Source organism: Cherax quadricarinatus, chromosome 93 (assembly GCF_038502225.1).
Source record: "Cherax quadricarinatus isolate ZL_2023a chromosome 93, ASM3850222v1, whole genome shotgun sequence".
Classification (NCBI taxonomy): Eukaryota; Metazoa; Arthropoda; class Malacostraca; order Decapoda; family Parastacidae; genus Cherax; species Cherax quadricarinatus.
In genome coordinates, this window is record NC_091384.1 from 8,528,862 (window position 1) to 8,554,791 (window position 25,930).

At 40.3% G+C, this 25,930-nt stretch overlaps 1 protein-coding gene across 1 annotated transcript; it reads left to right on the forward strand.

The window, feature by feature from the left end:
- sau (Golgi phosphoprotein 3 homolog sauron) lies at nt 1-25,568 on the forward strand. Its single transcript, XM_070104667.1, has 6 exons — nt 1-310; nt 5,980-6,111; nt 9,367-9,481; nt 18,654-18,829; nt 22,591-22,728; nt 23,335-25,568. The coding sequence occupies exons 1-6, from the start codon at nt 116-118 to the stop codon at nt 23,443-23,445; spliced, it is 867 nt and encodes a 288-aa protein (XP_069960768.1). The 5' UTR covers nt 1-115; the 3' UTR covers nt 23,446-25,568.
- Nucleotides 25,569-25,930: the final 362 nt, after the last annotated feature.

Here is a 25,930-nt window from a genome sequence, read left to right on the forward strand (position 1 = left end):
GAGAGGAGGTCCTCAGTGTTTACTGTTGCTGTAAACTTGTCGCGTTGGCACCTGACACCTCCCTTATTTTACCCTTATTTCACCCTTATTAACGAGTGTATGGAAGCCAGACGTGATGAATAGGCCAGACGGACTCATCCAGAGGAGGAACGTGCAAAGGGACAAGGAGGAGAAGGGAAGAGAGAACGAAAATGAGGAAGAGAAGAAGAGGAACTCCAGCGGAGAGGATGACCTGGATGATGGAGACTCCAAGGAGACCAGACTTACTTTGATGGAGGAAGTACTCTTGTTGGGACTCAAGGATAAGGAGGTGAGTCCATACAACTCTTTACGAATCTATCTTATTATTCCTGGTCCGGGAAAGGGGTTAATTAGGGGTTAAAGGGGTAAAAATGGTTTTGAGTTGGCATTTCGCCCTTAGGACTCGTATCAGACTTTTATGGAGGAAGTACTCTTGTTGGGACTCAAGGATAAGAAGGTGAGTCCATACAACTCTTTACGACTCTGTCTTATTATTCCTGGTCCGGGAAAGGGGTTAATTAGGGGTTAAAGGGGCAAAAAGGGTGTTGAGTTGGCATTTCTCCCTAGGGACTCGTATCAGACTTATGGAGGAAGTACTCTTATTGGGACTCAAGGATGTGGAAGTGAGTCCACACCTCTCATTCTCATTAATCCTGGTCCAAGAAAGGGGCTAAAGGGAGATTAAAGGGGAAAAAGGGATATTGAGTTGGCATCTTTCTCCCTTAGGGACTCGTATCAGACTGATTTAGAGTCCTTCAAGGATAACTGAGTCCACACCACTCTATAGGACTCTATCTCATTAATTCTGGCCCGAGAAAGGGGTTAAAGGGGGAAAAAATGTATTGAGTTGGCATTTCCTTCCCTTTAGGACTTGTAAGATAAAATTTTGTTCGGATTTTTAACCCCGGAGGGTTAGCCACCTGCGATAACTCAAGAAAGTCAGTTCGTCAGGGACTGTCTGTCTTATTTCCACTGGGGTCCTTAGTCTTGTCCCCCAGGATGCCACCCACACCAGTCTACTAACACCCAGGTACCTACTTGCTAGGTGAACAGGACAACAGGTGTAAGGAAACGCGTTGAATGTTTCCACTGCCGGGACTTGAACCCAACCCTCAACATGTGAAGCCAGAGCTGTGCCAGCCAGGTCAGGGGACCTGGCTGGCACAGGAAGTACTCCTACCGGAACTCAAGGATAAAGAAGTCAGTCCACAGGACTCTGGGTCTTTATCTCATTAACTCTGCTCCAAGAAAGGGTTTAATTAGGGGTTAAAGGGGACAAAAAGGGTGAGTTGGTATATCCTTCCCCTGGGTCTTGTATCAGACTTATGATGGAGAAAATCCTTCTTCTGGGATTTACGGATAAATAAGTGAGCCTATACGACTTATAGGCTGCTATCTCATTAATCCTGGTCTGAGAAAGGGGTTAAAGGGGGGAAAAAAATGGGGTTTTGGGTGGCATTTCCCTCCTTTGGTGACTGGTATTGGATATATTTTCATGGATAAAATCCTCATTCTAGGATTCAAGGATGAGGAAGTGAGTCTACAGGACTCTGTAGGTCTCCATCTCATTAATCCAGGAGGTAGTAAGGGGGTTAAATAGAGGTTAATGGAGGGGAAAAGGGGTTTTGGTTAGCATTTTCCTGCCTTTAGACTGGTATTGGACTTATTTCAATAAACAAAAGTAATTCTTTGTACTTTAAGGGCAAAGTAAGTCTACGAGTCTTTAATCCACCCATTAATCCTGGGGTGAAATGGGTTGTAATGGCTGTTAGTATGAATGTTCCAGCCTCACAACATCACGTTAGACGTATAGTGATGGAAATGTCCTTCATTATAACGTAAGCCCAAGATAATGACTTTAAACCACTCTTTAATCCTCCATCCCATTAATCCTGGCCATAAAATTGATGGAAGCAAGAATAATGGGATGTTAGGTTAACATTATCCTTTCCTAAGAGTTCATTATAATAGTCTTAAGTTAATGGGAGAAAAACTTGAATAACTTCTAGACAGAGACGTGAGTCTAGGCTCCTCACTCTTCTTCCATTAATCCTTCTCTAAGAAAACCCTCCATTAACTCTCTAAACAAGGCAGAAATGCTGCTGCTTTTTTTTTTTTACCTTGTAAGATAGGCCTATTACTGTACAGACTAATTCTAAGCCTCACATTACAGCCACCTTCGTAGTAAAGCTCTGAAGTCCTGCATCACCCTTGTGGGTTTAGCACTTACTTTCAGTTGTAATAATTTTTTATATATGTGTTGTAATAATAATAATAATAATAATAATAATAATAATAATAATATAATAAAACTCTTCTATTAGTCTAATTTTTTTGTAAATGTGGCTGAGAAAGGCCGTTGAAAATTGAATACCTTACTGAAAGGCTCTCCAGATACGATCTGTCCAATTTGAAATTAATTTTTTCAATTGCATTTCCACAAAAATTGCCTTGTGTAGAATTGTTTTTAAGAGGTGATTGTACTATGTAAATTTTAGATTTTAATGTGTACAACATTTATATTCATTGTTTGTTTTTTTTGTTTTTTTAATTTTTATTTAGTGAGTTTACCTGGAGTTTACCTGGAGAGAGTTTCGGGGGTCAACGCCCCCGCGGCCCGGTCTGTGACCAGGCCCCCTGGTGGATCAGCGCCTGATCAACCAGGCTGTTGCTGCTGGCTGCACGCAAACCAACGTACGAGCCACAGCCCGGCTGATCAGGAACTGAGTGATGTGTCCAATATTAAAACTAAATACTGTGTATTTAAACTCAGATTCAAAATTTATTTCCACATGATACATTCTTTGTAAGAAATACACTATACTTATATGTTAAACTATGTATGACAATTGTATTTGTGTATACCTGTACCTAAATAAACCTACCTTGACCACAGTAAGCTCTCTAAATAATGGACTTTGAAAATAGGTAAAATCCGCTAGATCAATTGATTTGGAAATAATGGGCAAAGTTCAATTGTTACAGAATTGTCAATTATTGCAATCATGTTGAAATAATCTAGTCTCTGTCTGCCACAATTGTCATGGGCCTGGTCGAGGACCTGTCTGCTATGGCATTGACCCCCAGAATGCCCCCCCCCACATAATTACCAGCCACCAGCTCCCCCCAATTGGTGCATTATATGGAGGGTGTACTGTATTATAATTGAGCTATCTTTGGAAATAGGCATCGTAGCCCTAGTGAGTTATTAACGTGTGGGGCAGGAAAAAACAATTGCTATAGAGTAATAGTCACTTAAGTGATTATTACTCTATTCGTTCCTCAGTTATGAACATTAAATTCTGAGTAAATGGAAAGATGAACGAGAGGATTGAACTGTGGTCCTGAGATTGAGAGGACCCCAATGGAAATACGTCACTTTGACTTTTTTGGGGTTATCCTGGTGGGCAATTTACACATATGTATGATAATTGTACTTATGTGTACCTGTACCTAAATAAACCTACTTACGGGACTTCTGTTAGAAGTCCCATAGCTGAAGTGGCAGAGCGCCGGACCTGTGAGTCTCAGGACCATGGTTCGATCCTCCCGTCCATCCTTCCGATTATTTACTGAGAATCATTTATTACGACTTAATCTGATTAGTAGGTAAGACACATAGGCAACAGTTAGGCAACTTTATTCCAAAACGTTTCGCCTACACAGTAGGCTTCTTCAGTCGAATACAGAAAGTAGGCAGGAGCAGTAGAGATGTGAAGACGATGTAATCAGTCCATCACCCTTGAAGTCATAGATTTGAGGTTGTCAGTCCCTCAGCCTGGAGAAGTTCAGTTCCATAGTCCGGAACTATCTGAAGATCAAGCGACAGTGCGGAGACTTAAATACTGTCGGAAGGAGAGGTGCAGAGTAGTAGTAGTAGTGAGAAAGCAGCCACTGAGAGGTCACGTCCCTCTCAGATCAAACAATTCTCACTCGAGAATTGTTTGACACTGTCAGACACTGCAACACAATGGCATCTTGGTACAGAAAACACCTTGGACAACTTTTTTGAGTGAGAATTGTTTGATCTGAGAGGGACGTGACCTCTCAGTGGCTGCTTTCTCACTACTACTACTACTCTGCACCTCTCCTTCCGACAGTATTTAAGTCTCCGCACTGTCGCTTGATCTTCAGATAGTTCCTGATTATGGAACTGAACTTCTCCAGGCTGAGGGACTGACAACCTCAAATCTACAACTTCAAGGGTGATGGACTGATTACATCGTCTTCACATCTCTACTGTTCCTGCCTACTTTCTGTATTCGACTGAAGAAGCCTACTGTGTAGGTGAAACGTTTCAGAATAAAGTTGCCTAACTGTTGCCTATGTGTCTTACCTACTAATCAGATTAAGTCGTAATAAATGATTCTCAGCAAAATTTCCAGGTGCGAGCAGGCCTCAAGGGAGGTTAATTGACACTGGTGAGGGGGCTCTTGCTCTTGATCTAGGGAATTGTATCTCAGTTGTTTGTTGGACTATCTTATTGAAACTTTGGCAATGTATTATGAAAAGATGCTTCTTAACGTACACCAAAAATTAAAGAAATCGGACCATAAATAACGGAGTTCACTTCTCAGCCATTAGCCTCCCCTTAGGGGTATATTTTCGTATGGTTTTTATGGTTGTATTCTCATTTTATTTGGTCTCGTGTGATAGAATGGAAGATATACTACAAAAAAAAGATATGATTTTAATTGGTTTCATGATGAAAAGTACCTTGAAATTGAGTTCAAAATAGCAGAAATGTTTGATTCTTTGGTGACATCAGTGATAGACATCATGAGGTAGCAGTGGCAAACATGAAGCAGCAGTGGCAGACAACATGAGGTAGCACTGGCAGACAACATGAAGCAGCAGTGGCAGACAACATGAGGTAGCACTGGCAGACAACATGAAGCAGCAGTGGCAGACAACATGAAGCAGCAGTGGCAGACAACATGAAGCAGCAGTGGCAGACAACATGAAGCAGCAGTGGCAGACATCATGAGGTAGCAGTGGTAGACAACATGAAGCAGCAGTGGTAAAGTATAGCATTAAGAGTGTAGCAGTTAAGTGTAGCATTAAGAGTGTAGCAATTAAGTGCAGCATTAAGAGTGTAGTAATTAAGTGAAGCACTAAGAGTGTAGCACTTATAAGTCACTCTGTCTGACTTTTTTGGGTTATCCTAGGTTCTCTACACATGTAGTCAGGAGCAGGATTGGCCGCTGGTGGCCCTATCAACCCCAACAACAATGGCTGCTGTCACCACCACTAGCCACATACCTAATGACATGTATTTCATTCATTCTAGTGTATACTATATCGTGTTTCTATGTTATTAACATTATTTATTATGTCATATTACATGAATTGTGATAGATAAATAAGCTGTCGAGTTCATATTAGGGAAGTTATTGAAGTATTTTCTCGTGCCTTGAATTCCACTGGAAAGAATTAATTCTATTTCAATTAATTTAAATAAGGAAAATTGACTCTGCAAACGAGCAAATCCAGTAGCGAGCAAGGTCATGGAATGGATTAAACTCATAAATAGAGGTTCCATTGTATTTGTCCTCACTGGAGACAGCATACCCAGGTATAACAGATGAAGATATTTGCTTGAAGTATATCTCTCTAGGGCTTAAATCAGCACAAATTTGATGTAGAATATATTTATGAATTTGTTATTAGCTTCTGGTGTGTGGCATATGTTACACATTCAGTATTATAAATACATGCTGGTCAGTTTTGACACTTTCTTAATAGCAGTTGCAAAAAACTGCACTGTGTAGCGGAGCTTTAGATAAGAGCTCACTAGCCAGCTCTCTTATGAAGCTCCTATATATACAATCACCTCTCTTATAAAGCACCTCTATAGATATAAATTCTATTTTTCAGTCGCATTTTTCACTCGTAAAAACAGCACTAAGGAGAAGCGTTTTATAAAGATGACAGTAGTTACATCAGTTACTTTCACAGGGCTACACGAGCTTCTGGAACGACTGCATATCTTCAGGGCTGCGAGGCTGCATTTTGATAGAGCTAGCTCTCAGAGGCAGAGTAGAGCTGGAGAAGGCCGGCCTACGCCGGAAATCTCTGCTCAACCGCAAGGTGAGAAGATGCAACGAGGAACACAGCAGCTCACCATAACGTTGATCTCTGTAAAGAACTTTATGTATCTCTGTATTTTTACTGTGGTGGAATGATTGATTTACTGTGTGACAGTGGTGGAATGATTGATTTACTGTGTGACAGTGGGAGAATGATTGATTTACTGTGTGACAGTGGTGGAATGATTGATTTACTGTGTGACAGTGGGGGAATGATTGATTTACTGTGTGACAGTGGGAGAATGATTGATTTACTGTGTGACAGTGGTGGAATGATTGATTTACTGTGTGACAGTGGTGGAATGATTGATTTACTGTGTGACAGTGGTGGAATGATTGATTTACTGTGTGACAGTGGTGGAATGATTGATTTACTGTGTGACAGTGGTGGAATGATTGATTTACTGTGTGACAGTGGGGGAATGATTGATTTACTGTGTGCCAGTGGTGGAATGATTGATTTACTGTGTGCCAGTGGGGGGAATAATTGATTTATTGTGTGCAGTGGGGGGGGGGAAATGATTTATTTGCATAGTATGAATCTGTGTATTTTTATTGTGCAGCTGTGGGAGAATGATTAATTTATGTATGAATCTCTGTATTTTTACTGTGGGTGAACAATTGATTTATGTATAAATCTATGTATTTTTATTGTGGGACTGTGGGGGAATGGTTGAGTAAACTACAGTCATCTCTCTCATATATTACAAAGACCACAATGGAAATAAGTCACTTTGACTGACTTTTTTGTGTTATTCTGTAGGTCAGTTTACATACATGTCAAACGATGTATGATAATTGTACTTATTTGTACCTCTACCTAAATAAACTTAACAAATTTCTATATATTATTGCAGTTGAAAGTACAGTGTCCAAAATTGAATAGGCAGGTACAGTACCACAAGAGATTTTTTTACATGTTATTCAATTCCCGATGAATGTTTTCAGTTGTGCTTACTAAATATGGCACTAAAAAAATACAGTAAGTCCTTGACTTACAGACATGTTGAAAATGTTCTGTATTATGTATAATCATTATTATACTCAACACAGAAGGTCCCCCACATTTTCGTAAATCTTACTGGCTATATAAGAGACATTAGGGCGAGCAATATTGACAGGTTGATGAGTGATATAGATGAGCAACACTTAGATATGCCAGAGTTGTATTCACATGTGTTCGACTGAAGAAGTCCGCTGTGTCAGTGAAACCCAAGTGTTGTATACCTCTTACTCAGTCACCTGCTGTTGTATAGTCTTGTATACCTGACTGCTCTGTGTGTATTTGTGTATTGGAATCTATTGTGTATTTGTTCTAGTGTGTATTTATAATAGTGTGTATTTGTACTAGTGTATATTTGTATTAGTGTATACTAGTGTATATTTGTACTAGTGTATACATACTAGTGTACATTTGTACAAGTATATACTGGTGTATATTTGTACTAGTGTATACTGATATATATTTGTCCTAGTGTATACTGGTGTATATTTGTTCTAGTGTATACTGGTGTATATTTGTACTAGTGTATACTGGTGTATATTTGTACTGTGTATACTGATATATATTTGTCCTAGTGTATACTGGTGTATATTTGTACTAGTGTATACTGATGTATATTTGTACTAGTGTATATTTGTACTCATGTATACTGGTGTATGTTTGTAATAGTGTATACTGGTGTGTATTTCTTGAGAACTTTTGGATTATAAAAATATCATTTACCATATAAAGCAATGGTGTTATTGAAGGGGATTTCCTGATGGCTGGTCAAGGGCTCTTGATCTAAGGAATTGGAGCAGCCCTCTCCCTCCTGATTACCCCTAGTTCCTCAGGTGTGTTATAACCCCTACAGGTTTAACACTTTGTAATGTGTTATATCTGCTTGGAACCTCCTTCAAGTTTCAGGGGTCAGTGCCCCTGTGGCCTGGTCCATGACCAGGCCTTGTGGTGGATCAGGACCTGATGAACCAGGCTGTTACTTCTGGCCACACGTAAACCAGTGTGTGAACCACAGCCTGGCTGGTCAGCTACTGACTGCAGGTGACTGTCCAGCTCCTTCTTGAAGACAGCCAGGGGTCTTGAAGACAGCCAGGGGTCTTGAAGACAGTCAGGGGTCTTGAAGACAGCCAGGGGTCTTGAATACAACCAGGTGTCTTGAATACAACCAGGTGTCTTGAATACAACCAGGTGTCTTGAATACAGCCAGGGGTCTTGAATACAACCAGCTGTCTTGAATACAACCAGGTGTCTTGAATACAACCAGGTGTCTTGAATACAACCAGGTGTCTTGAATACAACCAGGTGTCTTGAATACAGCCAGGGGTCTTGAATACAACCAGGGGTCTTGAATACAACCAGGGGTCTTGAATACATCCAGGGGTCTTGAATACAACCAGGGGTCTTGAATACAACCAGGGGTCTTGAATACAGCCAGGGGTCTTGAATACAACCAGGGGACTTGAATACAGCCAGGGGTCTTGAATACAACCAGGGGTCTTGAATACAACCAGGGGACTTGAATACAACCAGGGGTCTTGAATACAACCAGGGGACTTGAATACAACCAGGGGTCTTGAATACAACCAGGGGACTTGAATACAACCAGGGGTCTTGAATACAACCAGGGGACTTGAATACAACCAGGGGTCTTGAATACAACCAGGGGACTTGAATACAACCAGGGGTCTTGAATACAGCCAGGGGACTTGAATACAGCCAGGGGACTTGAATGCAGCCAGGGGTCTTGAATACAGCCAGGGGTCTTGAATTCAGCCAGGGGGGTCTTGGTAATCCCCCCTTACGTGTGCTGGGAGGCAGTTGAACAGTCCTGGGCCCCTGACACTTATTACATAATATTCTTATACAGCTCCTCTGTATATAGTAGTACAATTTTTTTGTGTATAAATTGAAAAAGTGTAAGAAAGCCTGGTCATAGACTGGGCCATGGAGGGTATTGACCCCTAGAACACCCTACAGGAATTCAAAATTCAACCCCATTAACCATTATCTAACCCAACTACTGCCATTAATCCCATTCATTGAATTTTAAAGTTCTCTTATTTCTACTTTTACTTTTTCATGGATAAATAGATTATCGTGGGGCAGCGGGCCTCCAGCAGCAACAGCCTGGTTGACCAGGAGAGCACCAGACGAGAGTAGTGAACCTCTTGAAACTCTTCAAAGGTATATCACTGTTTTGTAACCCAACTCAATCCTTCCTTGCCTGGCTTAGTCATTAATATTTTGTTTTAGGTAATACTGCGATCTGACCAGCCCACCGGTGATGTCCTCCTCGATGAAGCACTTAAACACATAAAAGAAACGGATCCACCTGAGACTGTGCAATCCTGGATTGAATTTCTCTCAGGTAATGCAGCTGATGGATGAGCAGAATTTGTGTTTACAGGTGTTATTTGCTGTGTGTGCTACAGTGTACCAGGTTCATGGTTACTGTGCTACAGTGTACCAGGTTCATGGTTACTGTGCTACAGTGTACCAGGTTCATGGTTACTGTGTGTGCTACAGTGTACCAGGCTCATGGTTACTGTTCTACAGTGTACCAGGCTCATGGTTACTGTGCTACAGTGTACCAGGTTCATGGTTACTGTGTATGCTACAGTGTACCAGGTTCATGGTTACTGTGCTACAGTGTACCAGGTTCATGGTTACTGTGCTACAGTGTACCAGGTTCATGGTTACTATGCTACAGTGTACCAGGTTCATGTTTACTGTGTGTGCTACAGTGTACCAGGTTCATGGTTACTGTGTGTGCTACAGTGTACCAGGTTCATGGTTACTGTGTGTGCTACAGTGTACCAGGTTCATGGTTACTGTGTGTGCTACAGTGTACCAGGCTCATGGTTACTGTGTGTGCTACAGTGTACCAGGTTCATGGTTACTGTGTGTGCTACAGTGTACCAGGCTCATGGTTACTGTGCTACAGTGTACCAGGTTCATGGTTACTGTGTGTGCTACAGTGTACCAGGTTCATGGTTACTGTGTGTGCTACAGTGTACCAGGTTCATGGTTACTGTGTGTGCTACAGTGTACCAGGTTCATGGTTACTGTGTGTGCTACAGTGTACCAGGTTCATGGTTACTGTGTGTGCTACAGTGTACCAGGTTCATGGTTACTGTGTGTGCTACAGTCACACAGTTCAACATTACAGTCACACAGTTCAACATTACAGTCACACAGTTCAACATCACAGTCACATAGTTCAGTTAGGTTTATATATAAGTAACCACAATTTGTTTTTCTCTCAGAATAATCCCTAATAACTAGACCTAATAGTTTAGTTACAGAAATATTATTACTTTCATTTATTAATAAGCTGAATTAACTATTTCCAGTATCAGCTTTCAGTTGTTCACTAAAATATAGTGTCAATACATTGTCAACAAGTGTACTACATTTTGTCCTCTTGAGGTTATGGTTCTTACATCCAGAACTGTCAGCAAAATGTTCTCTGCTGAGTTAAATGGTCGCCTATTCGTAATGAACAATGTTCAGCAATGAACAAAGACATATTCCCCTCTGTTCTTACATCTCTTACTTTTTCAAACTGAAGAATTGTTTGTTAATGTGTACTGAACGGTTCTTTAATTTTCTGGTGCTTGGCAGTATTTTTGTCTTTCAGTGTCATTTAATTTAGCTGCAGTTGAACATTTGCAGTACTTACGAAAACATTGTGTGTTGTGTGTCATCGCTCTGCTTCGCTTAACCATTTCTGGCATCTGTAGTCACTGAGTCACTGCACTCTGAAATACTGAGTATATTTCTTGCTGGTAATGAACAGTCACCACAAATAGCGACAGTAATAGTAGCAGATAACACAAGCAAAGATCTAAAAAGCTGGACTGTTGCAATGGACGACTTTCACAGTCACAGTCACAGGACACTCACAGTCACACTCCAGAACACCCTCACAGTCACAGCCCAGGGCACTACGACAGTCACCGTCTGGGACACTCTCACAGTCACAGCCCAGGACACTATCATAGTCACAGTCCAGGACACTCGCAGTCCAGGAAACTCTCACAGTCACAGGACACTCACAGTCCAGCACACTCTCACAGTCACAGTCAAGGACACTTTCACAGTCCAGGACACCCTCAGTCACAGTCCAGGACACTCACAGTCAAGGATACTTTCACAGTCCAGGACACCCTCACAGCCACAGTCCAGGACACACTCACAGTCACAGTCCAGAACACTCACAGTCACAGTCCAGGACACTTATCATTCTCACAGTCACAGTCCAGGACACTCTCACAGTCACAGTCCAGGACACTCACAGTCACAGTCCAGGACACTATCACTCACACGTAGTCCAGGACACTATCACTGAAGAATCACATTCAATATATGATCTGGACCTGCCTAACTTGAACTTCAGAAAGCTACCTGGTGAGATTTTATTAAGTTTAGCTTTGATTGTTTTTCCTTACTTTTATTTAGGTTCTTGCTTATTACATATACAGTCTCTCCTCACTTAACGAGAGTTCCGTTCCTAAGACCACGTTGATAAACGAATTCGTCGCTAAGCAAGGAGCATACTATAATGGTGGTGGGTTTGTGTCATCCGTCTTTGATATTGTTTTAATGTTAACTTTGTACCATTTATAACAATTCTGATATATTTTATATGCTTATACAGTAGTGTACTGTATATTGTAATGAACAGGATAGAGGAAATTAGCTCTAATAAACATTAAGTATCAAATGAGGGTATCAAATGATTTAGATAAAGAAAAATTGGATATCAAATTGGGGAGGAGGAGTATGGAAGAAGTGAATGTTTTCAGATACTTGGGAGTTGACGTGTCGGCGGATGGGTTTATGAAGGATGAGGTTAATCATAGAATTGATGAGGGAAAAAAGGTGAGTGGTGCGTTGAGGTATATGTGGAGTCAAAAAACGTTATCTATGGAGGCAAAGAAGGGAATGTATGAAAGTATAGTAGTACCAACACTCTTATATGGATGTGAAGCTTGGGTGGTAAATGCAGCAGCGAGGAGACGGTTGGAGGCAGTGGAGATGTCCTGTCTAAGGGAAATGTGTGGTGTAAATATTATGCAGAAAATTCGGAGTGTGGAAATTAGGAGAAGGTGTGGAGTTAATAAAAGCATTAGTCAGAGGGCAGAAGAGGGGTTGTTGAGGTGGTTTGGTCATTTAGAGAGAATGGATCAAAGTAGAATGACATGGAAAGCATATAAATCTATAGGGGAAGGAAGGACGGGTAGGGGTCGTCCTCAAAAGGGTTGGAAAGAGGGGGTAAAGGAGGTTTTGTGGGCAAGGGGCTTGGACTTCCAGCAAGCGTGCACGAGCGTGTTAGATAGGAGTGAATGGAGATGAATGATACTTGGGACCTGACGATCTGTTGGAGTGTGAGCAGGGTAATATTTAGTGAAGGGATTCAGGGAAGCCGGTTATTTTCATATAGTCGGACTTGAGTCCTGGAAATGGGAAGTACAATGCCTGCACTTTAAAGGAGGGGTTTGGGATATTGGCAGTTTGGAGGGATATGTTGTGTATCTTTATACGTATATGCTTCTAAACTGTTGTATTCTGAGCACCTCTGCAAAAGCAGTGATAATGTGTGTGAGTGTGGTGAAAGTGTTGAATGATGATGAAAGTATTTTCTTTTTGGGGATTTTCTTTCTTTTTTGGGTCACCCTGCCTCGGTGGGAGACGGCCGACTTGTTAAAAAAAAAAAAAAAAACATTAAGTATGCATAGTGGTCAGAGAGCCAGTTGTAAGTCTGAGTTGTCGGTAAACGAGTACATCGCTAAGTGAGGAGAGGCTGAAAGCACTAAATTTGTTGTTAATTCATCTCAAAAGCACTAAAAAAAATGTGGTAAAAAGCATCAAAATGTGCTCAATCTTAGTGTGAAAAGCACTAATTTGGCAACCCTGGTCCATACATGTGTGTCCTGTACGATTCTCAGATCTGTGTTTGTGAATCGATTTTTTATCTTTTCATTACCATATCTTGTATCTGCATAGTAACCATGGTAGCCAAGAGGTATGTGAGTGACGTTGGAAACATTCAAAGCTTGGTGTTATGAAGACATTCGAGATGTTAGATAAAAGTGTTGCAGTGTGGTGAAGATGGCGAGAACTTATGACCTTTATGAAGCATCAGTTTGTTGAATTAAAAAGAATGAGGCAAATATACAAGCTTGTGCAATGAATAACTCAGGTTGTCACCTCCTGAAAAGAATGATACAAGATCACAACAGGTAAATGAAACAGAAAACTTATTGGCTGAGTGGACTGAACAGAAAACAAAGACAGGTCTATTACTTAATTTCATCTATAAAACAATGTGTTATGAGGAAGGAAGACCTGAACAAGTGTGTGTTCAGCACCGGCTAGTTCCACAAGTTTAAGTTACCTAATAAGTTGCATAACACAGTACAACTCCTGTATCCATGGATTCAGTTTCTGTGGTTTCAATTATCCACAGTTTACTGTGGCCTGAAAATAACCCTTAATTTTCCATACTAATGGTCACAGAGCACAAAAGTAATGATGCTAATAGTTCTTCAAAGCCTAAGAGAAGCCATGGAGTGCTTCCTGTCAGTGAAAGTGCTCATTCTCGACTTGTGCTTAATTTATCAATTAAACTTTATCATAGGGATGTATGTAAACAAAAAATGACTTGTATATAGGGTTCACTGATATCCAAGGTTACAGGTATCCAGGGTAGGTCTCAGAATGTTTTCCCCGTGGATACGGGAGGACTACTGTGTTGTCTGGTGAAAGTTCTTCAGGTGATCCCAGAGGATGAAGTAATTTCCCTGCTGAATTACAGGAAATTATTTCTGAGGGTGACTACGAGCCACAGAAAGTGTTGATGAGACGAGTGTGTATTGGAAGATGTCAACAAGAACTTACATCAGTCAACAAGGAAAAAGTGCTCCAGGATTCAAGGCAGCAAAGGATCGCTTCAACTTGCTTCATTGTGGTAATGCATCAAGTGACTTCAAGTGTAAGCCCATGGTTATTTACCACTCCAAGACTCCTCCTGCTTTGAAAGTTGTAGATATAACCACCTTACTGGTAATTTGGAGGTTAAACCCATCAGCATGGATGACAGAGGAATTATTGATTGATTGGTTTAAGCATCTGTTTCCGAAGTCAAGTTGTACCTTCCCAGCAAGAACCTTCTAGTCAACGTTCTCTTCACTCTTGATAATTCCTGTACTTATCCAGAAGCCTTGTTGGATGTGAACCCACATGTAAAAGTTACATTTTTACCTCCACATACAACATCTTTAATACAACCACTGGATTGTGTAGTTATTAGGTCATTCAATTGTAACTACGCAAGAAAAGTGAAGAAAAACTAGTTGCATCACTGTATTCTGACTACAATTTGGCAATACCAAATTTTTTGAATAAATTTAACATTGCAGACGTCATCAGCTGTGCTGGAAGTGTATGGAAGGAACTGCCGCAATCAACAATAAATGCAACCTGGGGAAAGTCATGATGATGCGTAATGAATTCTTTTGCTGTTTTCCCCCTCACTTGAGAGTCAAGTGCAGGAAATTGTTCAGCTAGCAAGATTACCAGGTGATGACTTTGAAGATATGAAGAATATGATATGAATGAGCTCTTAGAAGATGATGACAGAAGTCCAGAGGAAATGATAGAAGAGCTCAATGTACAGATACAAGTGAAACAGGTAGAGGATGATGATGATGATGAAGCTGAAGAAAAATAATTAACATTGTAACAGTTACATGAGCAGTTGCATGTTGCTGGTAAACCAGCAGACTTTTTTTTCACTGAAGAAGACCCTGACAAATCTAGAAATAGGTCTTTGAAACTGAGTCTAGAGCAGCTGATGATATCTTACCATCAGCTGTATAAAGTACTGCAGGGTAAAAGAGACCAGAGATGCATTACAAAATTTCTCTGTTCTCCTGTAAAACCATCGACTTTAGTATCAGAGCCTCAACCATCCTCCTCGGCAAACAACCAACAACCATCCATCACAGCCCAGTAGGTTTACAGCATCCCTCTCTACTCTGTTCACAATCATTGACAAAAACCAGCAGCCACAATTTAGGGTACGAAACATTATTTCTGTAGCATTTGTATCTTACCTAATGTATTAACCCTTAAATGGTCCAAACATATATACAGTGGACCCCCGCATAACGATCACCTCCGAATGCGACCAATTATGTAAGTGTATTTATGTAAGTGCATTTGTACGTGTATGTTTGGGGGTCTGAAATGGACTAATCTACTTCACAATATTCCTTATGGGAACAAATTCGGTCAGTACTGGCACCTGAACATACTTCTGGAGTGAAAAAATATCGTTAACCGGGGGTCCACTGTATACGTTTTTTCAACATCTGAAAGTCTGTAAAAAAAATGTAGATCTTTTTTGTTTTACATTTGAAATCGTGTAAAGAAACTTTTATCTACATTATTTTTTTGTTATATTTGAAAATATGTAAAAAAAAGTAGATCTACTTTTGTAGCACTATGAATTTGAACGTCGATCTGTTTGGACCGTTTAAGGTTAAACATAATAAGTCTCAACAAGCAGCTACAATTACATTATCATTTTTTATTTGTTTACAGTTTGGAGACCTAAAACAGAAGTTGTTTGCCACTTTTGGAGTCCAAGGACCATAACTATTTTTCCCATATTTCTTCAATTTGTTTTACCTGATTTCGTAGTAACGAAATTTTCAGGAACGTAACAACTCTCGTAATCGACGGTCCGCTGTATATACATGTTATATAGGTGAGTACGAACAGTAAACGTGTCTTTCTCATGCTCAGCAAATGGAGGATCAAGCCTCCACCAAGTCTTGTGCTGAATGAAGACAGTGGTAGGCTTGAGGTAGTAGTTTGAGGTGATCAGTTCCTCAGTTAATCATAGAATTGATGAGGGAAAAAAGGTGAGTGGTGCGTTGAGGTGTATGTGGAGTCAAAAAACGTTATCTATGGAGGCAAAGAAGGGAATGTATGAAAGTATAGTAGTACCAACACTCTTATATGGGTGTGAAGCTTGGGTGGTATATGCAGCAGCGAGGAGACGGTTGGAGGCAGTGGAGATGTCCTGTTTAAGAGCAATGTGTGGTGTAAATATTATGCAGAAAATTCGGAGTGTGGAAATTAGGAGAAGGTGTGGAGTTAATAAAAGTATTAGTCAGAGGGCAGAAGAGGGGTTGTTGAGGTGGTTTGGTCATTTAGAGAGAATGGATCAAAATAGAATGACTTGGAAAGCATATAAATCTATAGGGGAAGGAAGGCGGGGTAGGAGTCGTCCTCGAAAGGGTTGGAGAGAGGGGGTAAAGGAGGTTTTGTGGGCAAGGGGCTTGGACTTCCAGCAAGCGTGCGTGAGCATGTTAGATAGGAGTGAATGGAGACAAATGGTACTTGGGACCTGACGATCTGTTGGAGTGTGAGCAGGGTAATATTTAGTGAAGGGATTCAGGGAAACTGGTTATTTTCATATAGTCAGACTTGAGTCCTGGAAATGGGAAGTACAATGCCTGCACTTTAAAGGAGGGGTTTGGGATATTGGCAGTTTGGAGGGATATACAGTGGACCCCCGGTTAACGATATTTTTTCACTCCAGAAGTATGTTCAGGTGCCAGTACTGACCGAATTTGTTCCCATAAGAAATATTGTGAAGTAGATTAGTCCATTTCAGACCCCCAAACATACACGTACAAACGCACTTACATAAATACACTTACATAATTGGTCGCATTCGGAGGTAATCGTTATGCGGAGGTCCACTGTATTGTGTATCTTTATATGTGTATGCTTCTAAACTGTTGTATTCTGAGCACCTCTGCAAAAACAGTGATAATGTGTGAGTGTGGTGAAAGTGTTGAATGATGATGAAAGTATTTTCTTTTTGGGGATTTTCTTTCTTTTTTGGGTCACCCTGCCTCGGTGGGAGACGGCCGACTTGTTGAAAAAAAAAAAAGTTCCTCAGCCTTATTTTTTTCTTTTATTTTAACACGGCCATTTCCCACTGAGGTAGAGTGACCCCAAAAGAAAGAAAAACCCAAAAAGAAAGAAAAAACTTTCATCATCATTCAACACCTTCACCATCACTCATACATATAATCACTGTCTTTACAGAGGTTCTCAGATACGACAGTTTAGACTTCCCTCCAAACTGCCAATATCCTAAACCCCTTCTTTAAAGTGCAGGCATTGTACTTCCTATTTCCAGGACTCAAGTGTGGCTCTAACAGGTTTCCCTGAATCCCTTCACAAAATATTACCCTTCTCACACTCCAACAGCTCATCAGGTCCCAAAAACCATTCGTCTCCATTCACTCCTATCCAACATGCTTTCAAAGGCTTGCTGGAAATCCATGCCTTTCGCCCACAAAACCACCTTTACGACCCCTACCCCGCCTTCCTTCCCCAACAGATTTATATGCTCTTTAAGTCATTCTAATTTGTTCCATTCTCTCTAAATGATCAAACCACCTCAACAACCCCTCTTCAGCCCTCTGAACAATACTTTTAGTAACTCCACACCTCCACCTAATTTCCACACTACAAATTTTCTGCATAATATTTACACCACACATTGCCCCTTAGACACGACATCTCCACTGCCTCTAGCCGCCTCCTTGCTGCAGCATTTACAACCCATGCTTCACACCCGTGTAAGAGTGTTAGTACCACTATACTGTTATACATTCTCTTCTTTGCCTCCATGGATAGCGTTCTTTGTCTGCCTTGTATACTTTAAAATTAATGTACTAATTTTTAAAGTGGTGGAGGGGTAAACCAGTGGAAAGCCTCAGTCAGATGACCAAAAGCTGGGTCATTATGTGAATAAGACCTGCCAGGAAACAATTCTCTTGTTGTGATGAATGGTTTTGAAAACCGACAAGTTGAAGAATTGAGACACTTATGCAACACGTGGGAATCTTTATTGAAGAGATTTGAAAAGATTATTGAAAAGATTCCCATGTGTTGCATAAGTGTCTCAATTCTTCAATTCTCTTGTTTCCTGATGACTATTAACAGACCTAACCTAATCCTCAGCCTTGATGAATATGATGGAGACAGTGGAAGATATGTAGTAGTAGTCTGAGGTGATCAGTCCCCCAGACGTGCAGACACTAGGCTGAAGTACAGCCCTCCAGTCAAGACAGGTACCAGTGTAGACTGCATTTACTTTTCAATGTAAAATTCAGAAATGTTGCAGTTCAGAGGATTTCCTGGACAATGGTGTCAGCACTTGTCTGGCAAGACAGCAGTTGAATGTATGATGGTTAAAATGTTTCCTCTTTTTTTTTTTTTTTTCAGGGTCAACGTACCTCACTGGAAGACAGCCAGTATCTTAAAAACAAAATATGACATATTGCAGTTTGAATGGTCATCTGTGCAATAGTATCAGACTGTGTCTGGTGAGACAGTGATGGAGTGATTGATGGTGAAAGTGTTTCTTCTATTTTCAAGTCACACTACCTCAGTGGGAGATAACCAGTGTGCTAAAAAATAAAGTTAACTCAGTGTTATCATTTCAGGGGAGTCTTGGAACCCTCTTAAACTGCGCTACCAGCTGCGCAACGTGCGAGAACGACTGGCCAAGAACATGGTAGAGAAGGGAGTCTTGACCACCGAGAAACAGAACTTCCTCGTCTTCGACATGACCACACACCCCCTCACAGACAATGTAACCAAGACTAAACTTGTAAAAAAGGTAATGACAAAAATGTCACAATACCATAACAGTACCCCCATATAGCAGACTGAAACTCACACCCTTGTTTCAGTCCAACTTGGATCAAAATACTGTCATGTATTTCATTCTCTTGTTTAGATTTTGTTGCTCTGGTGGCTAGTTTGTGCATACCCATCCATCCTGTGGATGGTAGTGGCTAGTTTATTGTGCACCTCATATCCATCCTGTGGATGGTAGTGGCTAGTTTATTGTGTACCTCACATCCATCCTGTGGATGGTAGTGGCTAGTTTATTGTGCACCTCATATCCATCCTGTGGATGGTAGTGGCTAGTTTATTGTGTACCTCACATCCATCCTGTGGATGGTAGTGGCTAGTTTATTGTGCACTTCATATCCATCCTGTGGATGGTAGTGGCTAGTTTATTGTGTACCTCACATCCATCCTGTGGATGGTAGTGGCTAGTTTATTGTGCACCTCATATCCATCCTGTGGATGGTAGTAGCTAGTTTATTGTGCACCTCATATCCATCCTGTGGATGGTAGTAGCTAGTTTATTGTGCACCTCATATCCATCCTGTGGATGGTAGTGGCTAGTTTATTGTGTACCTCATATCCATCCTGTGGATGGTAGTGGCTAGTTTATTGTGCACCTCATATCCATCCTGTGGATGGTAGTGGCTAGTTTATTGTGCACCTCATATCCATCCTGTGGATGGTAGTGGCTAGTTTATTGTGCACCTCATATCCATCCTGTGGATGGTAGTGGCTAGTTTATTGTGTACCTCACATCCATCCTGTGGATGGTAGTGGCTAGTTTATTGTGCACCTCATATCCATCCTGTGGATGGTAGTGGCTAGTTTATTGTGTACCTCATACCCCTGAAGGAGGGGTGTTAATGTTGCAGTTTAAAAACTGTAGTGTAAAGCACCCTTCTGGCAAGACAGTGATGGAGTGAATGATGGTGAAAGTTTTTCTTTTTCGGGCCACCCTGCCTTGGTGGGAATCGGCCAGTGTGATAATAAAAAAAAAAAATATCCATCCTGTGGATGGTAGTGGCTAGTTTATTGTGCACCTCATATCCATCCTGTGGATGGTAGTGGCTAGTTTATTGTGTACCTCACATCCATCCTGTGGATGGTAGTGGCTAGTTTATTGTGTACCTCACATCCATCCTGTGGATGGTAGTGGCTAGTTTATTGTGTACCTCACATCCATCCTGTGGATGGTAGTGGCTAGTTTATTGTGTACCTCACATCCATCCTGTGGATGGTAGTGGCTAGTTTATTGTGTACCTCACATTCATCCTGTGGATGGTAGTGGCTAGTTTATTGTGTACCTCACATCCATCCTGTGGATGGTAGTGGCTAGTTTATTGTGTACCTCACATCCATCCTGTGGATGGTAGTGGCTAGTTTATTGTGTACCTCACATCCATCCTGTGGATGGTAGTGGCTAGTTTATTGTGTACCTCACATCCATCCTGTGGATGGTAGTGGCTAGTTTATTGTGCACCTCATATCCATCCTGTGGATGGTAGCACAAGTGGCTTACAGGAGCCACTTATGTGTGGGTCACCTTTTATAAAGCTATCCTATATAGTACAGTTTCTTGCAGATGCAAATGAAAAATTGCATGCAGTATCGAAGAGGGTGTACTATGCAAGCCTTTTCAGATGATGATCAATTTTTGGTGCAGTTTTTCAGTCGCATTTCAAGAATATTACACTGTATAGAGGAGCGTTATTAGTGTTAACTGTATTATAATAATAATAATAATAATAAGAAGAAGAAGAATATGAATATGAATAATAATAATAATTTAATTAAGTACATGATACAACTTATCCTATTTCATGGCTTATTAGATGCATGGTTTTGTCTGTAAAATGTCTCCAAACACCACCCTGCGTCCTATAAACTGAAGTTTGGGGTGTGGGGCGGGCTGTAGCTCTCCCAGTTACATCCAGTGCCGAGCCATTGAAACTAAAACAAGTCTTATAAGCCGCAAAATACGGTATACAGGTAATAGAGAGAAAATATTAGTGGGTATTAACAAAAGTTCTTAGTAGAGTGGAACTTCCATAATGCAACCAGTGAGTGTTAGAGGGCAGTAATGGATTTAAATTAGACAAGTTTAGATTTATTTATTTATTTATTTATTTATTTATTTATTTATAATTTGAGCACACTTACAGAGGTACAAAAAAAAATACAGATAAGAGCAGCATGCCAAAGACACTTATACTATGCATAGCATTACGGGCTGGCTTAAAATTAACTTAAGATTAACTAAGCAATGATGAAATCAGTGAAAAACATTAATGTAAACTGATTACTATAAAGCACAAGTGAGTATTACAAAGACAGGTCATATGGTTGCATGCATTGTTGTAAATTCAGTAGAATGGAGTATTCTGTTAGGTAGTGAATTTAAAAAATAATAAAGTTAGATTGGGTTTTAGGTTTAACATTTATGTGATATAATTGTGAGAAACATTTAAGATATACAATTTATAAGGTTCAGTTATTCAGTATTTATTTGGTTTTGGGTGAGTAAGTGATCTTTGAGAAGAGACTTGAATTTATAAACAGGTAGTGTTTCTTTTATATTAACAGGTAATGAATTCCAGATTTTAGGGCCTTTTATGTGCATTGAGTTTTTGCATAGCGTGAGATGGACACGAGGAATATCAAAGAGTGATCTGTGCCTTGTGTTATGGTCATGTGTTCTGTTGAGGTTGGCAAGGAGATGTTTGAGGGGAGGGTTAATATCAGAGTTGAGTGTTCTATGTATGTAATAGGTGCAGTAATAAGTATGGATGTTTTGTATGGTGAGTAGGTTGAGTGTATTGAATATTGGTGGAGTGTGCTGCCTGTAGTGAGAATTTGTTATCATTCTAACTGCAGCCTTTTGTTGGGTAATTAGTGGTCTGAGATGGTTACTTGTTGTTGAGCCCCATGCACAAATTCCATAGGTGAGATAGGGGTAAATAAGAGAGTGATATAGGGCCAGGAGGGCTGACTGTGGAGCATAGTAAGGACATAGGAAAGTATTGGTTTGGAAATAGGGTAGTTGATGAGTGGAACAGTCTACCTAGTTGGGTTATTGAGGCTAGGACTTTGGGTAGTTTCAAATTTAGGTTGGATAAATATATGAGTGAGAGGGGTTGGATCTGATTGGGACTTGCAAATGAGTAGATAGAGTTTATCAGAGAGTATTTCTTGGGGAGCATTGAAATTGGGTTGGGCAAATGTTTTGTTAGTGGGATGAATTGTAAAGGACCTGCCTAGTATGGGCCAACAGGCCTGCTGCAGTGATCCTCCTTTCTTATGTTCTTATGTAATAATTGACTATAGCAAATTGATGCAGGCCAGGCCAGTGGCCAGTCCTTCAGTGTGAATGGGCAGGTCCTGGATGTAGCCTGGACTGGACGATCTTGTGATGAAGTGGACTGGGTTCTCATTTTTTATATGACTGGACCTGGCAACCCTGTGATGCAGCAGACTTGATCTGCTGCATTGCTACTGGACACCCCTTGTAGTGGACGTGTTGTGACTTATCTGGCCCAATTTCTTGTCCGGTTTGTCTGATATCCACTTCATAGAAGTGGATATCAGACATAGAAGTGGATATCAGGGCTTTATGTATTAATAGACAGTTGCAGACTATTTTTTATAATAGTAATAGTAGTTGTACTAGTACTACTTATTTCACAGTATACGATGTTTGTGGGTTATGTCCTAAATTTTCTTTATTTACGTTGTTTCTTTATTAAGGTTCAGGACAGTGTGTTGAGTCGATGGGTAGGTGACCCTCAGAGGATGGATAGACGAGTGTTGTCGCTCATCTACCTCGCCCACGCTTCCGACGTCCTGGAAAATGCCTTTGCTCCGCTCTCCGACGATGACTATGAGGTATTGTGCTATTACCCAGGTGTTAGAGTAAAATTGTGCTAATACCATGAGGGGAACATTACACAGATAACTTGCATATAGACTGAAACTTACGCTGATGTTTCGGTCCGACTGAAACGTGGTCGTGAGTTTCATTCTCCTATGTGCAGGTTGTATGTGTATAGTCTGTTATACAGAGGGTTTACTGTGTGCGAATTTGACACAATATAAAATTTAAGGCCTTTAACAAGAAGCCATTTTATCTGCCAGGGGCTTATGTCCATCAATCCATCAGTTTCAGATTGTCTTATTTACATACCCGAGAAGACAAGATGTCTTATTTACATACCAGAGAAGACAAGATGTCTTATTTACATACCAGAGAAGACAAGATGTCTTTCTGAAATCTCTCCTGCCACCACAAACTTACCTACCACACACACTATAACTGTTTCTCCCACTTCAGCATTCATGTCACCTACCAGAATAACTCTCACTTGGTTCTAAACTTTCTAAACACTCCAAATATACAAATCAATCAGTTTTCCAGGTTTGTGTCCATGTGTGTTGTTATTGAGCACTGACAAATGTTCATTACATTTTGAGTTACTCTCTCTCATTATTTAGGTGGCTATGAAGCGAGTGCGGGACCTGCTGGACCTGGACCTGGACGTGGAAGCTTCAAAACCCAACGCAAACGACCTCATGTGGTCCGTCTTCGCAGCATTTATCAAATAACTTCGGCATGGCTGAGGGCGTGAGCGGTGCAAAATAAATATCAGTGCCTGTGATGATTCCAATGAACACGGTGTGAAGAAGAATGATTTCTTTGCGTGCCGTGTGGTGCATTGTGCGTGGGGAGTTTCCATTCGTGACTTTCCTTTTCTTGTTAATTTCCGCAGGAAATGCGTCAGTTTACGCATAAGGTGATGGTTGCTCAGAGCTATATAAAGCCATGTCTTTAATGAGTGGAACCAAAAGCAAAACATATGACAAACTCTCGTATAAAGCTCCTCTTCAGAATGCAATCGTTAGTACGATTGAGAAAGCACATTGATAATTGAAGAGTGAGCGGAAGGGCCTTCATAACACACACCTTTCAATTTCCGATGGACTTTTCCAGTCGCATTTGCAAAATAATCACTGCACGTGGAAGAGCTTTATACAAGAGCTGTGCGTTCAGTTCTCTAGCAACAGTCTGCCGAGACGACAGATTGTTGCTCATTAATTTTTCTGCCATCAGTATGGGATGGACGGACGGATGGATGGATGGATCGAGTGTGTTGAGTCTTACCACTGATTAACAACTCTACATTTCATGATTCAGCTTATGATTTTACGTATGTATGCTGATTTTTGTGTATTTATACATATGTAGATACTATCGTACAAGCATATATGTATGTGAGGCGCGTGTATGTGTACTGCTTACTGTAATAAAAAATAGTATTCAGTATGCTGTATGGGTGTATATATGTGGATTGTATGTATGTGTTGTATGCATATTGTTGTATGTATGTGCATTGTTTGTATATTGTGTGTGTATGTATATGTATGCATAAATGGTAAAAAGTATTATCTTAGAGAGCTTCCAAAATAATTTTGGACTTCGTCACAAGACTTTGACACAAAATTATTTTGTTTGGTCTTTTGTGATGTCAAGTGGCTTTCTGAATGCCTTTTTGCTGGTGCGAAAATTTCCAGAGTGTATGCAGTATACATGAGCATATACATACGTGAACTCTTGGGTACTTTTGGACATCTATATATATAAATTTGGCTAGGGATTTATTTTGAGTTTTCTTGATTCACACTGTATTGAATTTTGAGTCGCACATTAATATACTCTTGTTATCTTCTTTCAAAATTGGCAGCTGTAATGAGTCATTTGGTGTCTTATGGTATTGGAAAACTGCCATAAAATATGCTATTGACATTTTTATTGTAATTGATTTACAGATGAAATTTCTGCAAATTTCCGGGAATTTTTAAAATCCGCGAGTTTGTTATGGCATTATTTTATACATAAAGTTAGTGTATAGGCAGAGGTGTGATGCTTAGAGTAGATTAGCAACCTGCATGGTGGTGGTGCTGAGGTGTGAGGGTATACAGGGACACACATGGTGTTGGGGACATGGAACCTTAAACTCTGAGAAGGACACAGGCATTTTATCAAAATATTCATCAGTGTGAGTAACACGCACATGGGAGGAGACTCAATCTTACGGCCTTGTTTTAGTCTGACCTGGACCGTTAACTAGTTGCACCCAGTCCTGGCAGTGTGCCTTCATATTTGTGATTCATTGAGGATACATTTAGCCCACCAGTGAGTTCTTCAGTCTACTGGACTGGAGATACATTTTGCGCTGGTGGGCAAAATTTATTCTCGTTAAACATCGTGATAATTGTTTACGTATCTTTCTCACATTCTTGTTATCATTAATAAACAAATTTAATGTTAACTGATCTTACTGGGATCCAGATATTAGTGTGAAGTTATAATTAATACACCTAATTTTTTTTTCACCATAGTTAAGATTCTCAGTAAGTTAGGCTGACTGACTGATGCAACAAGTGTGTTACTATTTAAAAAAAAATTATGAAGAGCTGTTGTGAAGTTGCAAAGTGCATAAGTTTTGCAATGGCAGAGTACAAGTGCTCCTTGACTTTATGATGGTGGGATAACAATTACTTCGCAGCTGAAACTTGAGATAATTACCCAGCGTGAAGGCGACAAGTCCCTAACTTATATTCATTTATTCACTTTTCAGCACTGGTATTTAGTTACAGTAATTATTTATTTACTTGTATTCAGTGACAATAGTTATTTATTTAGCATATACAGTGGACCCCCGGTTAACGATATTTTTTCTCTCCAGAAGTATTTTCAGGTGCCAGTACTGACCGAATTTATTCCCATAAGGAATATTGTGAAGTAGATTAGTCCATTTCAGACCCCCAAGCATACACGTACAAACGCACTTACATAAATACACTTACATAATTGGTCGCATTCGGAGGTGGTCGTTATGCGGGGGTCCACTGTATTCATACTTATATTTTCAAGCCCATAGTAAGTCAAGGACCATCTGTATATAGTACTTTATTAAGGTTCTTGTTTAATATATTAAGCTTCCAGTATCTGTATATTTTGTATTTGTTATTATCTATAAGAATAACCAAAAATGAACAGTATAAAAATATTACTGGGGACGGTTTTGAA

Bases quoted from the DNA above. Each gene is read 5' to 3' on its own strand.
- sau (XM_070104667.1), top strand. From the start codon at position 116: ATGAATAGGCCAGACGGACTCATCCAGAGGAGGAACGTGCAAAGGGAC. The intron at 311-5,979 runs GTGAGTCCATAC...TTACTTTCACAG, and splicing joins TGGGACTCAAGGATAAGGAG to GGCTACACGAGCTTCTGGAA. The intron at 22,729-23,334 runs GTATTGTGCTAT...CTCATTATTTAG, and splicing joins TCTCCGACGATGACTATGAG to GTGGCTATGAAGCGAGTGCG.